Genomic DNA, 15248 nt, shown 5'->3' on the forward strand with positions numbered 1-15248 from the left:
TCTTCAGTAACACTTTGGCATGTCATGATAAGGAACAGTTTGTCTGCTACTCTGTTTGGGGGCGGGAGGGGGGATGTGGGTGGAAGGAGAGATTGGTTTGTCCATACCAGCGAGGCGATGGAGAACAAGAAACAGGCATTTGGGAAAAGCACAAGGCCCACAAAATTCGCCAAGAGGAGTTGCGATGCTCGCAGTTGATGCTTTCCCTTCCATCCCCACTTGATGTTTTTTTGATGTGATGGTTCTGCTCAGAGATAAACTAAATCCGGAGGATTAGTTTAAGCTGCCCCAGCCCCAGCTGTAACTAGCACTGCTGCAGCTGAATCACACCATGCTCTGTCTGCAAAGTGAAATGGCGTGCCAGGAAATCCCTTGGCAAGGTAGGCTAGTTATGGTGGGAGCTGGTATCTGCAGCTCCTGTGGACCCAGCCCCTCTGAAAGTCCCTTGTGCCAATTAGAGACGAGGAGGAATTCAGTTCAGTTTGTGTTTTAATGCAAATATATACCGTATTTTTCGCCCTATAGGACGCACCGTCCCATAAGGCGCACCTAGTTTTTTTGGGGGGAAATAAAGGGGGGGGGGAATTATTTTTCCCCCAGGCGTGGGGCTGGGGAAGCCTGAGCTTCCCCCGACCCCAGCCCCCAAACAGGCAGCTCTCTGCAAGCCGTGGGAGCCCAGTGCTGGCTCCCGCTGCTTGCTAAGAGGTGCGCGAAGCCTGGACGCGCTGAGCTCAGCGCGCGCAGGCTTCAGCATGCAGGCAACTCTCCGCAAGCAGCGGGAGCCTAGCGCCGGGCTCCCACTGCTTGCGGAGAGGTCCGCGAAGCCTGGACGCGCTGAGCTCAGCACACGCAGGCTTCAGCATGCAGGCAACTCTCCGCAAGCAGCGGGAGCCCAGCGCCGGGCTCCCGCTGCTTGCGGAGAGGTGCGCAAAGCCTGGAGAGCGAGAGGGGTTGGTGCGCACCGACCCCTCTCGCTCTCCAGGCTTCAGCGAAAGCCTGCATTCGCCCCATAGGACGCACACACATTTCCCCTTCATTTTTGGATAGGGAAAAGTGCATCCTATAGGGTGAAAAATACGGTACCTAAGTGTGGTGTCGTGGTTAGAGTGCTGGACTAGGAGCTGGGAGAGCTAGGAAGCTCACAGGATGGGTTTGGGCCAGTCGTTCTCTCTTAGCCTAACCTACCTCACAGGGTTGTCATAAGGATAAAATGGAGAGGGGGAAAAACCATGCATGCCACCTTGAGCTCCATGGAGGAAAGGTTGGACACAAGTAAACTAAAGAAAGCAAATCAATCAATCAATCAATCAATCAATCAATCAATCAATCCATGAACTGAAATGCAGTCATGCTCTGAAATTTGCACTTCTCTGAATTTTGCACTTCTCTAAAATTTGCGTTACAGTTCATCAATGACAGAAATGCATACGTAAATGCATTTATTGTGAGAAAGTATGCATTGAAATGCAGACATCTGTGAAACTGTCCTACAGAAATACAGAATATCAGGCAAAATTACACACAAAAATATGTATAGTAAGAGGGATGTGCAGTAAAATGCTGGTGAATATTCATGAACTTTAAAAAAATGAAACAAATGCACAAACGGTTGCAGAAATGTGGTGAACTGAATTTAATATTAGAAAAAGAAATGGACACATTTGCCCTTCCCTAGTCCCAACGTCCTATGTCACATCAGGGCCTCCGAAAACACCAGGTCTTTTGAGAGTATAAAATGCTTCTTAGACAGCTTGCAGCAGTATCATTTCCAGACAGAGTGTTCCATGGAAGAATCTCTCCTGCTTTCTTCAGCCAGGCTTCCATTCCCTGCCCTTCTCGTTTTCCCCTGGGGTTGCTGTGCCACCAAAATCCATAGACACTGCTTTGCAATGAGATTCTCCAGAAAAGTGGGATGAAACAAGCAAACAAAAAAACAATCTATAAAATAATAAAAGAAATGTGCTGCAGTCTAAGGATCTCTTCTTTGGTTCATTGCTGATAAGTCTGGGCCATAAATTTCTGTCTTCAGTCGACAAGTTAAAAGAGTGCTGTTCAGATAAGCATTTGATCAGAATGCTCTTTGAAGTAATCTGAAATGATTTAGGCCTATGCATTTGTTTCTGCTGATATGCTGGTGGTTCTTTTTCATTAGTTTTTTTGGGTGGGGGGGGGCGGCGAATCTTACACTATTTTATTTGTTTAGTATGTTTTAAAAGAACAGCTCTTCTTTGTTTATTTACTATATACTTGCATCCCACCTTTCCTCTGTGGTGCTCAGTGTGATAATTATTGTCACCCTGATAACTATTAGCTGCACACTCACTCACATACACACAGAGTTTGCATCTTTAAAAAAACAACCCTGGGTGCTAAATGAAAGGATGCATTTAACATCACATCTAGTTAGTAGGAGATTGTGTGTGTGTGTCTACTAGGTACAGGGAAGGCTTAATGGGGTTGACACTTCACTAGATGACCCTTGGTGTCCCTTCCAACTCTACAACTCTAGGATCCTGAGAGTCTATGATTCTGTTCCTGACAAGCAATGGCTTGGGGATTGCTCTTCCAACCTCCTCCTTTCCTGTGTCACAGGTCCAAGGAGATTGAGGCTGTAGGCTGCAATGGAGACGCAGCTTTCCTGGAGGTGCGAGTCCAGCAGCTGGTGTTTGAGTTCATACTGAACCATGTGGGCGAAATCTTCAGTGACAACGTCCCTGCCAAACCGAAGGAAAATGAGGGTGAGTCCTTCTGAGCTAATCCTTCCATGTCAGAAATGACCAGTTCCACATCCACAAGAAGCCACCCAGAGAACATTATGTTAATGGAGCAGCATGCAAACAGTCTTGATTAAAAAAATAATACAGGCATTTATTTATTTAGATTTCTTACCCACTCTTTCTCATTGGGTCCCGGGGGGGGGGGGTTGCAACCATAAAATACACAAATAATTTTTTAAAAGCCAGATGAAACAGTTTTTTTTACAGCCATGAAATAAGAAAAGTGTAAAGAGCGATTAAAAAGCAAGTCTACATATAAAAAGAGTGGTATTTAGTTGCAATGCAGATGCAGACTGGGAGAAAGAGCTCCACTTAGAAGACTTGTTGAAAGAGGAAAGTCTTCAACAGGCACCAAAAAGGCAATGGAGATGACACCCGTCTAATATGTAACATAGTGTGGTGGCACCCAAAGGAGAGCCACAGTTGCCTTGAGTAGCAAATTAAAATGTCTTTTGTGTGATGGGCCTAATAGCATCTAAACAGACCCTGAGCATACTGTAGTTGTTGTTTCCAATTTATAGCCCATCGTTAAATTTATATACCCTGGCAACCTTGGCTTGGTACAGTCTGCTGTTTTCCTCCTAATTCCAACTGGTCTTTGTTCCCTTATGTTTTGCTTGTTTCCACTCTTTATTTTTACTGTAGGGGTGGGAAGCCTCCCCAACATATGCCTATGGCCACACTGATGACTGGCATGTGCCCCTGCCGCCACCCCCAGAAGCATCTGAAAAATGTCCTTCCCCCCGTTTTTCTGCAAGGGAAGTTTAGGGAGGGGGGTTGCTTTTCCTATTTATCAGTGACTACTGTTGGTATTAGAAGAGACGCGGGTGGTGCTGTGGGTTAAACCACAGAGCTAGGACTTGCCAATCAGAAGGTCGGTGGTTCGAATCCCCACAACGGGGTGAGCTCCCGTTGCTCGGTCCCAGCTCCTGCCCACCTAGCAGTTCGAAAGCACGTCAAAGTGCAAGTAGATAAATAGGTGGGAAGGTAAACGGCGTTTCTGTACACTGCTCTGGTTTGCCAGAAGCAGCTTAGTCATGCTGGCCCATGACCCGGAAGCTGTACGCTGTCTCCCTTGGCCAATAAAGCGAGATGAGCGCTGCAACCCCAGAGTCGGCCACGACTGGACCAATGGATCCAAACTACAAGAAAGAAGATTCCACCTAAACATTAGGAAGAACTTCCTGACAGTAAGAGCTGTTCGACAGTGGAATTTGCTGCCAAGGAGTGTGGTGGAGTCTCCTTCTTTGGAGGTCTTTAAGCAGAGGCTTGACAACCATATGTCAGGAGTGCTCTGATGGTGTTTCCTGCTTGGCAGGGGGTTGGACTCGATGGCCCTTGTGGTCTCTTCCAACTCTATGATTCTATGATTCTATGATTATGGTTAGGGGTCCATTTACCTTTACCTTTACTGTTGTTGTTAGTGAGAAGTGCTAAAGTACCAGCTCTGAAAAATGGCCTCCACAGGACTTTGGCCTTATTCACACTTCCTCTTGTCGCACTGCTTTCACCCAGGTGAAACTGCTCTTTAGCCCTTAATCGAAGCAAACAGCAATTCAGGTTTTCTCTGGATTGACGTTTGCTCTGATTTAGCACTAAAGAGCAGGTTTTCCCTGAGAAATTACTGGGGCAAGGGAAAACCACATGGACCCATGCTTGGAAAGTGCTTTCTAGGCACAAGACAAGTGGAAGTGTGGATGAGATACCTCCCCCGCCCCCCAGTTCCATCCTGGCACTTTGACATTTCCTGCTAACAACAGTTGTCTTTTCTTAAATAGGAAAAGAGGCAGCAATTTTCAGAACAAATCCCCCTGAAGTGATTGGGGAGGGGAGGAGAAAGTTCATTCATCTCAAAGGTCGGAGCTGGAGCTGAGCCATCCTAAAGTTCAGTTCAGCAGGGATCTTCAGGCCTCGTATTTAGAAGATACGTGCCAAAGCACTATGGAGTCTGGCTCATGACCAGGGACCTGCTAGGGGGGAAGGCAGGGGCAATGGATTAGATTGCTATGTAAGAGGAGAATTCAACCAACAAGCACGCTCCCAAAAGATGTTTTCGCTGGAAGGGTTTAATCAAAAAGAAAACGCTCGAGGGCCCCACTGAGGACCTTCCGTTCTCCTGCTCCGCTACCCTCAAACCAGGCTGGGCTTTGCAATTTCCTATCCCTGTCACTTTCCAGAGAACAAGCCCATTATGAAGAGCTTGACGCTGCCCTCCACCTCTCTGCCGATGAAGCTGGTGAGTCTGGAAGAAGCACAGGCCCGGAGCCTGTCCGCCTGCCATCCTGCCCGCAAGGAGCGGAGGGAGAACAGTTTGCCAGAAATTGTTCCAGTCACAGGCTCCTTCTTCCACACCGTCCTTGACCTACCTGACAGCAAGTAAGTGGCTCCATCTCTCCTTTATCTGAAAGCTGGACTCAGAAGATGGACTAGGCTTCCCCTTGTCACGTGAACATGGGGAGCGGAGACTGAGCCTCTTCTAGCCAAGCAGTGCTCCCTGTGATCCTCCGTGGCCCTTCCAGTTGTTTTCCATTCTTTGTTGCTTATCGGTGGAGACTTAGGGCATTATGGATGCAAAGCATGTGTGTCACTACTGAGCTATGGCTCCCCACCAGTGTAAATGTCTCTTACTAGTCAGGAAAAAAAGAGACGAATATAGGCTTGTTTTGGAGAAATGGCTTTTCCCACTTTCCTTCATTTACAAGTTTTGATCAACGTGAGCTGAATGGCAATCGGTTCTTGAGACGTCTGTCGTAAGAGAGCCACCTGCTGGTGACCTGCCCCAATGACACATGCTGCGTCCATCTCTCTCTCTCTCTCTTCTTACTGTACCTCACAATTGTTCTTGTATGTGAAGGGCAGCTGAGAGGCCTACTTCTCATTCCGGGTGCACAATTAGGAGACTCTTGCAAGATGGCAGAAGTGCTAACGTGAGCCTTATGTCATCCGGCCTCCGTGGAGTTGTCAGCGCTGCTTTCAAGTTACTTAAATTACTGTGCCTAGGGTATTCAATCAAATCTGTGGTGTGCAATAACTTACAGCCACTGCATAACAACATCTTTGTAAGACCATCGCAGGAAACTTATTAATCCAAAGAAGCATTAGCTTGAATGAGAGGATGTGATGAATTTAGTCCTGAGAGGCCTGAGGTCATTTCACTTTATTTTGTGTGTTACATTTCTATCCCGCCTTTCCTGCAAGTTGCTCAAGGTGGCAAACATGGTTCTCCCTCTTTCCAGTTTATCCTCACAATAACCCCGTGAGGTAGTATAGGCTGAGAGAAAGTGACTGGCCCTGAATTGAAGAGACCAGTTGCCCCCATGGGAAGGAAAAAAGAGAGTGAGGCAGGCAGAGAAAACATCAGGGCCTGCTCCAGTCAGACTCTCCTTCCTCCCACACGGCCAGCTAAGCATTGTACAGTGGTACCTCAGGTTACAGCCGCTTCAGGTTACATATGCTTCAGGTTACAGACTCTGCTAACCCAGAAATAGTACCTTGGGTTAAGAACTTTGCTTCAGGATGAGAACAGAAATCCTGTGGTGGCAGCGGGAGGCCCCATTAGCTAAAGTGGTACATCAGGTTAAGAACAGTTTCAGGTTAAGAACGCACCTCTGGAACAAATTAAGTTCTTAACCAGAGGTACCACTGTATATCGAAACAGAATTGTAGAGTTGGAAGGGACCCCAAGGGTCATCTAGTCCAATGCCCTGCAATGCAGGAATCTCAAGTATCCATGGCAGAGGCCACCCAATCTCTGCTTAAAAACCTCCAGTGAAGGAAAGTCCACCACCTTCCCAGGGAGTCTTTCCCACTGTGAATGTTAATAATCAGTATGTTGTAGAATATCTTAGCAACTTCACATACATTATTGTAGAAGTCCTTATGGAACGTCTTGGCAACTTGTGAATAGGGATTTCAGGAGGTACTGGTTTCTGTTCCGCCCCGTATTCCTTGCATGCAGCTGTGTTTCTGTGCCACAGCAATTTGGCTTCAGACAAAAACTACACTATTCCATTCACTGTCCACTGTGCCAAAATTCTACATAATTTGTTGCATTATCATTACCTCATTCAGCGCCATTCATTTCAGTGCAAAGGAAACACAGGGCAAATGGGGGACAGGAGAAAGTCACCAACAACGTATCGTTTGCAAACTACAATTGATTTTTGTTCCAGACATGGAATGAATAAGTGAACGCCAGCAATTCCTGCTCCTCTTTTTGTCAGAATTCTCCAATATCTCTGCTGGTGATCCAGCAAACTGAATGCAGCCCATCAGCAATGTGTTCTGTGTGCACAGCCCCTGCAGGCAGCAAAAACAGGAGGGTTATTGAGAGTTCCTATGTGCCACTATTCAAAAGTGATAGGCTGCCTTCATGTTACATAGCCCTGCCTTATGACAAACAGCCCTGCTATGTCAACTCCAAATGTTAGAAAAACCTGAATCCTGGAACTAGAATAAAATATGCTGCCCTGAGCAATTCTGGAGGAAGGTGCAGGGTGTAAATCTAATAAAGAATAATAATAGATATAATATGCAAATGTGTGCAATATGTGTGTGAGAGAGACATTCTTGATGCCCTGATGTAATATTAAAGCTTGAATTTTTAAAGGCTGCTGATGCCTATTTCTGATTGAAAACAATGGGGCCAGTTGGGCTCTACTCTTCCCTATATAAGACATTGAATATATATATATATAGAGAGAGAGAGAGCAAAGGTTTGCATGTTTGAATGCAAGAAATAAAAAATGGAATGGAGACAGCTGCAAGACAAACACATTGAGCCTACTTGCTTTTCATAGAAATCATACTAAATTTCTCTTCCAGGAGAAAGTTATCCACAAAATCCAAGAAGTGGAAGTCAATATTCAACCTGGGCCGTTCTGGATCAGAAGCCAAGACCAAACTGAGTCGAAATGGGAGTGTGTTTGTCCGAGGACAGAAACTCTCTGGTAAGGCTTGTTTGTGGCCCTCGCTGGGGGGACTTTCCTCCATTAGCTCAGCCTTGCCTCTCCTTCTTTGTGTAGTACAGAAATGTTCCACCACATTGCAAGGGGGCATTCATGCTAATAAAGCTAGAAGGATTTCAGAGATGGCTTGAAAGACTTTTGAAGGGAGCAGAGGGGAGATCGCATATTTAACCTCATGCGTCATACGGAGTATCACTTCAGTGGGACAATGAGAGGCAGTCATAGCAAAAGACTCTGAATACGCCCCATTATAGTACTGGGGTGAACATGCATCTCTTCAACCAGCTACATGCAAACAGCTAGAGGGGTCAAATATTTGTGCCAGAGCTCTGTTACTAGGAATATGTATCTGCCAGTCATTTTAGCAAGGATTGGTCCCAAAATATTCTGGGAAAGGTTGGCGGAGTCTGCAGTTTGTATTGATTTGTGCTCCTGATTAGAGATCTACTTACGGGGAAATTAACATCTCATTAAAGCTATACAAGGTCCCCTACATTGTCCCTTGAGATGAAATAGCAAAGAGACACAACTGATATTATCTGCATGTTTGCAGTTACAGATATGTGCCTTCCATAAACAAAATGTGTCCAAAGAGAAGCTGCCAAACTCTTTGAATGGCGAACTATCCACAATTATGCAAGTTTGAGAATTAGTGGTTTGGAAGAACCCTATAAAAAATCCACGTGTATTTGGGCAGATAAACATGCCAAACATGTAATGCCCCTTTTCAGCAAGGTAGGAAAATAACTGTGGAAATAATAGGAAAGAGTTCATACTTCCCTAGTCTGACATTCTTAGCTTCAAATCACAGATGAAGCTGCTCTGAGTTTTCCCTGGAGAATAAACCCTTTTCTACATTGTGGCTGCACTTGGAAAAGTTAGTTTCCATGTAATTGCACTGTATTCTGGAGTTACACTTCAATCTCCCAGAAACCCAGAGCACTAAATTAAGTGTGTTATAACCTTTCTTTCTGCAGAAAAAGTCACCATTCGGCCAGCTAAAAGCATGGACTCCTTGTGCTCACTTCCAGTAGAAGGTGAGATTTTGTTGGCATGCACGTGAGAGGTTGTTACAGCTGCCTTTGTGGGGTTTTTTTTAATGTATATGTTTGTTCACAATAATAAATGTTTATTTAATATCCCAAGAGTTTTGCATGCTCTTGTGTGTATGCGAATGTGTTTCTGTTCACAGAATCAGAGGCTTGGAAGGCCACCAAAAGACAGCCAGTCCAATCCCAGCCAAAGACAGCGTGGGGCCAACCCCTTGCCTCCCCACCTGCTTGACACCCAACCAGCTTTCAGCAATTAAAAAGCAACACATTTGTATAATAAAAATACAAGAAAGCAGGACAAAACACAATTCTAAAAAATCTTCTGCAATCTAACATGCCGGGGCAAATAGGAAGGCACTAAATGGTTTGCCATGACAGTGCTAGATGAGCCTAGAGGGAGGGCATTCCAAAAATGGGGCACCAACGCAGAAAAGGCCCTCTCTTCTGTAGAAGTGTAGTGTAAAGGGACCCCTGACCGTTAAGTCCGGTCACGGACGACTCTGGGGTTGCGGTGCTCATCTTGCTTTATTGGCCGAGGGAGCCGGCGTACAGCTTCTGAGTTATGTGGCCAGCATGACTAAGCTGCTTCTGGCAAACCAGAGCAGTGTACGGAAACACCGTTTACCTTCATGCCAGAGCGGTACCTATTTATCTACTTGCACTTTGACGTGCTTTCGAACTTCTATGTTAGCAGTATATGGGACCGAGCAACAGGAGCTCACCCCGTTGTGGGGATTTGCTGACCTTTCGATCGGCAAGCCCTAGGCTCTGTGGTTTTAGACCACAGCGCCACCCGCGTCCCATAGAAGTGTAGTGTACCTGTACTAAAAAGGGAACTATGAGCAAGGCCTCTTCTAAAGGTCTTAAGGCACGGGCAGGCTGCTATGGGAAGAGGCACTCCCTGGGGTATTTAAGTCCTATGCCATTTAGGGCTTTTAAAGGTAGCTACCAGCACCTTAACTTGGGCTTGGAAATAAAGTCAGTGCAGATCTTTCAAAATAGGTATCCCCTCAATCAAAACCAAGGTCTCTGGGCTGTACTACCCAGAAGTAAAATTCCTCCCTCTTCCAAATAATGGAAGGTCCTTTCCTACCATGGGCAACTGGCCATTGGCCATCGTAGTAAAGGGAATGTTGGTCTTGATCTGTTCTGGCTGGGGCCGTATCTTCTCGGTCACTATAAACTTGGGAAACTCTTCATAAGAGAGGCTTCTTCAGTGACTAAACCTTTGAAGAAGCACCCAGAAGAACTCTGGCTTATGGCTCTTTCCCTGTCTTCCCCAGATGTGCTTGGAATAAGAGGGTATCTTTGGCAATACTCTGTGGCTTTGCTCTCTCTCCCTTCTGCAGGAGATGGTGAGAAGGGCCACTTCAAGCGCACCGTTGTGGCTGGAGGGTTCTTCGTTCCAGTGATGAAACCACGGACAGGGGGCCCAAGCAGCTCATCGGACCTCAGCAAACAGGAGAGCGAGTGGGATCCAAAGGGTGCTGTGAAAGGAGCAGAAGGAGGTTTGGAGGATGGTGGGCAGAACGATGCCACCCGGTCTACTCATGTCAGACCACTTCCTGAGCAACTGAAAGTGTTCCGTGCCATAGAAGACCCGGAGAATGAGCAAACATCCCCAAAGATGTGCCGTATGTTCTACACTTCCAATGATGGGACGGCTAAGTCAGGGTTCCACGGGACCCTCTTCCCCCTGGAAGCCTCCCCTCGCCACCAACGCAAAGCCCTGAACATTTCAGAGCCGTTTGCTGTGTCGGTGCCCCTTCGGGTGTCTGCCGTCATCAGTATCAACAGCACCCCTTGCCGCATGCCAGCTAAAGAGAAGCCCGCCTTCTCGAGCCTACAGGAGTCTTCTTTCTTGGGGTTGGACAGCGCCGCTTCCACAATCCCAGAAGCAGACAGCCACACCAAGCCAGAGCATACCACTGTCAAGGAAGAAAAGAAGCCCGAGTCCAAAGCAGTAGAAGGTAAGCTTATATGAAGGCTGCAGCAATTTGAGCAGAGAACTTGATCCTGGAAAGGAACATCTGGATGCGACTGAAGGAGCGTCTCCACCCCCATCGTTCAGCCCAGACACTGAGGTCCAGCTCCAAGGGCCTCCTGGCAGTTCTCTCCCTGCAAGAAGTGAGGTTGCATGGAACCAGGGAGAGGGCCTTCTCGGTAGTGGCGCCTGCCCTGTGGAACGCCCTCCCAGCAGATGTCAAGGAAATAAACAACTATCCGACTTTTAGAAGACCTCTGAAGGCAACCCTGTTTAGCGAAGTCTTTAATGTTTGATGTTTTGTCATGCTTTTAATATTCTGTTGGGAGCTGCCCAGAGTGGCTGGGGAAACCCAGCCAGATGTGCAGGGTATTAATAACAACAATAACAATATATTATTATTAATTCCCACATAGTCATTAAGGGACTTTGAAAGAATCACTCCCAAAAGCATACTAAGAGAAATGGTTAAACATACTGATATATCACAATGTCTGAAATAAGGATGGAGCTGTGTAGAGGCATTGACTGGCTTCATGGTTTTTCCCACGTCATGATTTTTGCTGGTGCCTGCTCTTGTGATTTCCCTCCTGCAGGAGGCAGGGGAGAGCTTAGCCGGCAGAGTTAACAGGAGCTGCAGAAATTGAGAGAAGCATTGGTTGGCTTCACAGTTTTCCCCACATTGTGATTTTTGCATAGCATGTGCACACACGCACACACCATGATTAAGCGATATATTCCCAGGTCAAAAATTATGAAACTGATATCGCAATATGGACTTCAAACTGGGTTTGGACGATATATCGATACGTTTCCCAGCCCTAGTGCTTACAGACTGTGTTGTGCAGCACCCACACAACATTGGCATCAAAATGTCAGCCCATATTCCCACCCCCGCCACATTTAATCCAGATTCTCCCTTTCCAGGGGAAATCCAATAAGGAAAACTGAGCCATTGGCAGTGACCCCCCCCCCAAGCAGCTTGCAAATTAATCCCCTGTCTGGAAGAGTCCGTGCTATGAATGTACAGTGCTATGAATGTCTCTTGTGAAACCCATCACTGAACAGAACACTCAGTTCAAAAGAGGTGTAATAGACCCAACCCACTTATTTAGGAACACTCACCCATTGAAATTACTGAGATTTATTTCTGAATAGGCATAAGTGTGCTTAAGCCCATTGAAATCATGGATAGCTCTCATGTAGGCATGTGGCTGCCTTGGCTATTGCAAAATTTTATTTGCATAAATCTCTTTTTCTTTTTTTAGTTTATTTTGAACTTATTGCAGTAAAAATAAAGAAAAGAGGGGACAAGTCAATGTGGAGCTATTGAGAGAAGCCCATGCTGAAAGCTCAGGCCACCTTGTGACCATTTTCACCTTTTACTTACACCATTTCTGGGTCCACCACCCCCATCCCAATGAAGTTTTTAAAGCTCATCTTTTTGCTTCTGATACAGATTCTATTACTGAAGAACCAACAATAGCCAACCAGCTGGAGTCCACAAATGGCTCTCAGTCAACAATGAAAACTTGGGAGGCAAAGAGCAATGACAGCAGCTGCAGCCAAGATCCAGAAGATAAGCAGCCACTGGAACCAAAGCAGCAAGTCAAGATCCCAACAAGCCAGCCACAGGCAGGCCAAGCAAACCAGGACCAACCAGAGATGAAGGACAAGCCAGAGCAAGGCTGTTGGACGCAGGAAGAGACAAGGGATAAAGTGGAGAACACATCGCTTTTAAAGGAGCAGGTAAGAAGAAGGTGTTGAACTTAGGGGTGGGACAGTTTTCATTTTCATTTTCAGTTTCCCATTTTTCTACTCTTAAATTCAGCTCCTGACATTTCACATCCATTTGTGGCAGGAGATTAAGTCCTCCCCAAAATTCACCAGCATTTTAATGCACATTTCTCTCATTTTGCCAGTTATATGCACATATTTGCAGGCAATTTCCCCTGATATGTGCATCTTTGTGCCCTCTTAGTATACAGCGGTACCTCTGGTTATGAACGCTTCTGGTTACACATGCTTTGGGTTACGAGCTCCACTAAGCCTGAAGTAGCTGCTCCTGGTTGCGAACTTTGCCCTGGGATGTAAGCGGAAATCACGCGCCAGAAGCGCGCATGCGGTGGGAGGCTCCATTAGCGAAAGCACGCATCAGGATAAGAACGGACCTCCGGAACGAATTAACCAGAGGTACCACTGTACACATTTTAAAGAGACATTTTGTTGGAGGACAAAATGTACAAAATTTGTACAGTGCAAGATTCAGAGAACTGCGAATTTCAAAGGATAGCTGTGTTTTGGCTCACACATTTTTGTGGGAAATATAAATTAGATAAACTTGCCTTAAAATGCAAGCTAAACCAAAATCCCCTCCCTCTCCTCTTGCTGAAGCCCACCCCAGCCCCTCCAGCTGGTGGCGCAGCAATAAAACTACCTGTACATTCACAAAGCTAAGCAGGATCTGATATGGTTGAAAATTGGATGGGGAACTGCGTGTTTGAGATTCCTGCCTTGCAGGGACTTATACTAGATGACCCTCGGGGTCCCATGCAACCCTATGATTGCATGGTCATCTGAATTGGTTGGGAAATGTCTCACCACTTTGCTAAGAAACTTGTTTTCTCTGCAACTCCCATTGGCAATACCTTCTTTTTTGCATTGTACCACCTTCCACCAAGCGCCTGTCAACTTTATAGTTCATTGCTTTGCATGTACCCCTTAATAAGCAGTCCCAGACCTGTCTCCTTTCAGTTAAAAGCCTCTATAAGCCTCCTGGGCTTAAAGTCTTCCTCCAGTGCTCCCTGTTACAATAGCTTTGCTTATCTGATGTTGCCTCCACTCTTTGGATTGCTGTATTGTCCCCAGATGTGGCTTAAAGTCCCATTGAGAAAAGCCTCTGGCTGAACCAAGCAGGTCTGGGTCTGGCCAGTGCTTAGAAACTGTTAGCTCACTTGGTAGAGCATGAGACTCTTAATCTCAGGGTTGTGGGTTTGAGCCCCACATTGGGTAAAAAACAAATTCCTGCATTGCAGGGGGTTGGACAAGATGATCCTCAGGGTCCCCTCCAACTCAACAATTCTATGATTTTGCGAATGCCACTTTTGAGTTCCACGGTGGAAGAAAGGGAGGCTATAAATGGAATTAATCCATTTGTCAATAATTGTGTCTTTAGGTTTTGTGCTTCCAGCTGATCATTTTATTTTTATTTGGGAACCAATGCATGCTAATTATCCAGATTAGTCAGCAACGCATGCCGACAGGTGGTTCACACTGCCCTAGCCTAATGTTTATCTGGAAACTGCTGTCTAAATTCTGGAGCTGGACAGGTTTGGGGAGCCTGCCCACATTTGGAAGTTAAGGAAAGAACTCTCAATCACAAAAGAGCAATTGAATATGATTGGACAAACCATGCAAACTCAAACAGAAAGTCTGACAGTGAAAGTCTAACAATGAAATATCTAATTACGTGCCAATACTGTCTGACTCTGAACTGCCCTGAGACCTCCTGATATAGGGCAGTATATAAATTCAATAAATATTAATAATGAATAATAATAATAATAGGGTCAGCGCTGTCAGGATTTGTGTTGGTGTCATGGCCTGACATAAAAGACTGCATGCTTTCTGTCCATCCTAGGAATCATTAGGAAAGTAATAGAAAACAAAACTGCTGATAACATAATGCCATTATATAAATCTACGATACAACTGTACTTTGGGTACTGTGTGCACTTCTGGTCGCCTCACATCAAAAAGGATATTGTGGATTTGAAAAAGTTTCAGAAATGGGCAACCAAAATGATCCAGCCACTCCCTTATGAGGACAGGTTGCATGGTTTGGGACTTTTTAATTTAGAAAAGAGGCAGGTGAAAAGTTTTTAACATCATAAACTGGTGACTGTGGTGCAATTATTTTCCCAAGTTGCAGAAAAAGGTAGACCAGGATCAGTATATATGCATTTTGGAGGCTGTGGGGGCAGGTGGTCACAGCTGCCCTTTGAAGTAATTTGGGGGGGAAATGATTTCAGGGGTGTGTGGGTTGCAAAACTTATTCCTACCTCTCCAGAGCTCCCCCACACGTCTTACGTTTTTAACATTTGGTTCCAAATAGAGCAGCATAGACAAGTAATTAAGATTTCTACCATCAGTGGGCATGAACTTCAGTTTGTCTGTATTTACTTAATGTGATGTTTGATGCACCATGTTGTTGTTGTTTTTTAATAATAGAAAAGGGTAATGCAAAGCCTGAAGGAAATTTGTTTTTCTTTCAGCATGGTACATTCTTTAACTGCTGTGCTGCTGTAAATTGCATTTGAAAATCCATATGTTAAAGAATGTCTAGTTTTAACAAGATGGTGTGTGTTCAGGGCCGGCCCTACCATTGGGCGACAGATGCTAGGGATGTGGAATGGTGTTGAAAATCAGTGCTGTGTATGCCACACAGCCTACCCTGCACTCCTTAAGC

General features: G+C 45.6%; 1 protein-coding gene across 1 annotated transcript in view; it reads left to right on the plus strand.

Moving 5' to 3' along the window:
- ARHGAP31 (Rho GTPase activating protein 31) overlaps positions 1-15248 on the plus strand; it is an 86664-nt gene that overhangs the window by 64388 nt on the left and 7028 nt on the right. The window contains exons 6-11 of the mRNA XM_083437004.1: positions 2593-2738; positions 4955-5153; positions 7602-7726; positions 8722-8781; positions 10146-10766; positions 12240-12529. Coding sequence (XP_083293130.1) covers positions 2593-2738; positions 4955-5153; positions 7602-7726; positions 8722-8781; positions 10146-10766; positions 12240-12529 — 1441 coding nt within the window. The remainder of the gene's footprint in view (positions 1-2592; positions 2739-4954; positions 5154-7601; positions 7727-8721; positions 8782-10145; positions 10767-12239; positions 12530-15248) is intronic.

Source organism: Podarcis tiliguerta, assembly GCF_965153285.1.
Source record: "Podarcis tiliguerta genome assembly, chromosome: 4".
NCBI classification, from domain to species: Eukaryota; Metazoa; Chordata; class Lepidosauria; order Squamata; family Lacertidae; genus Podarcis; species Podarcis tiliguerta.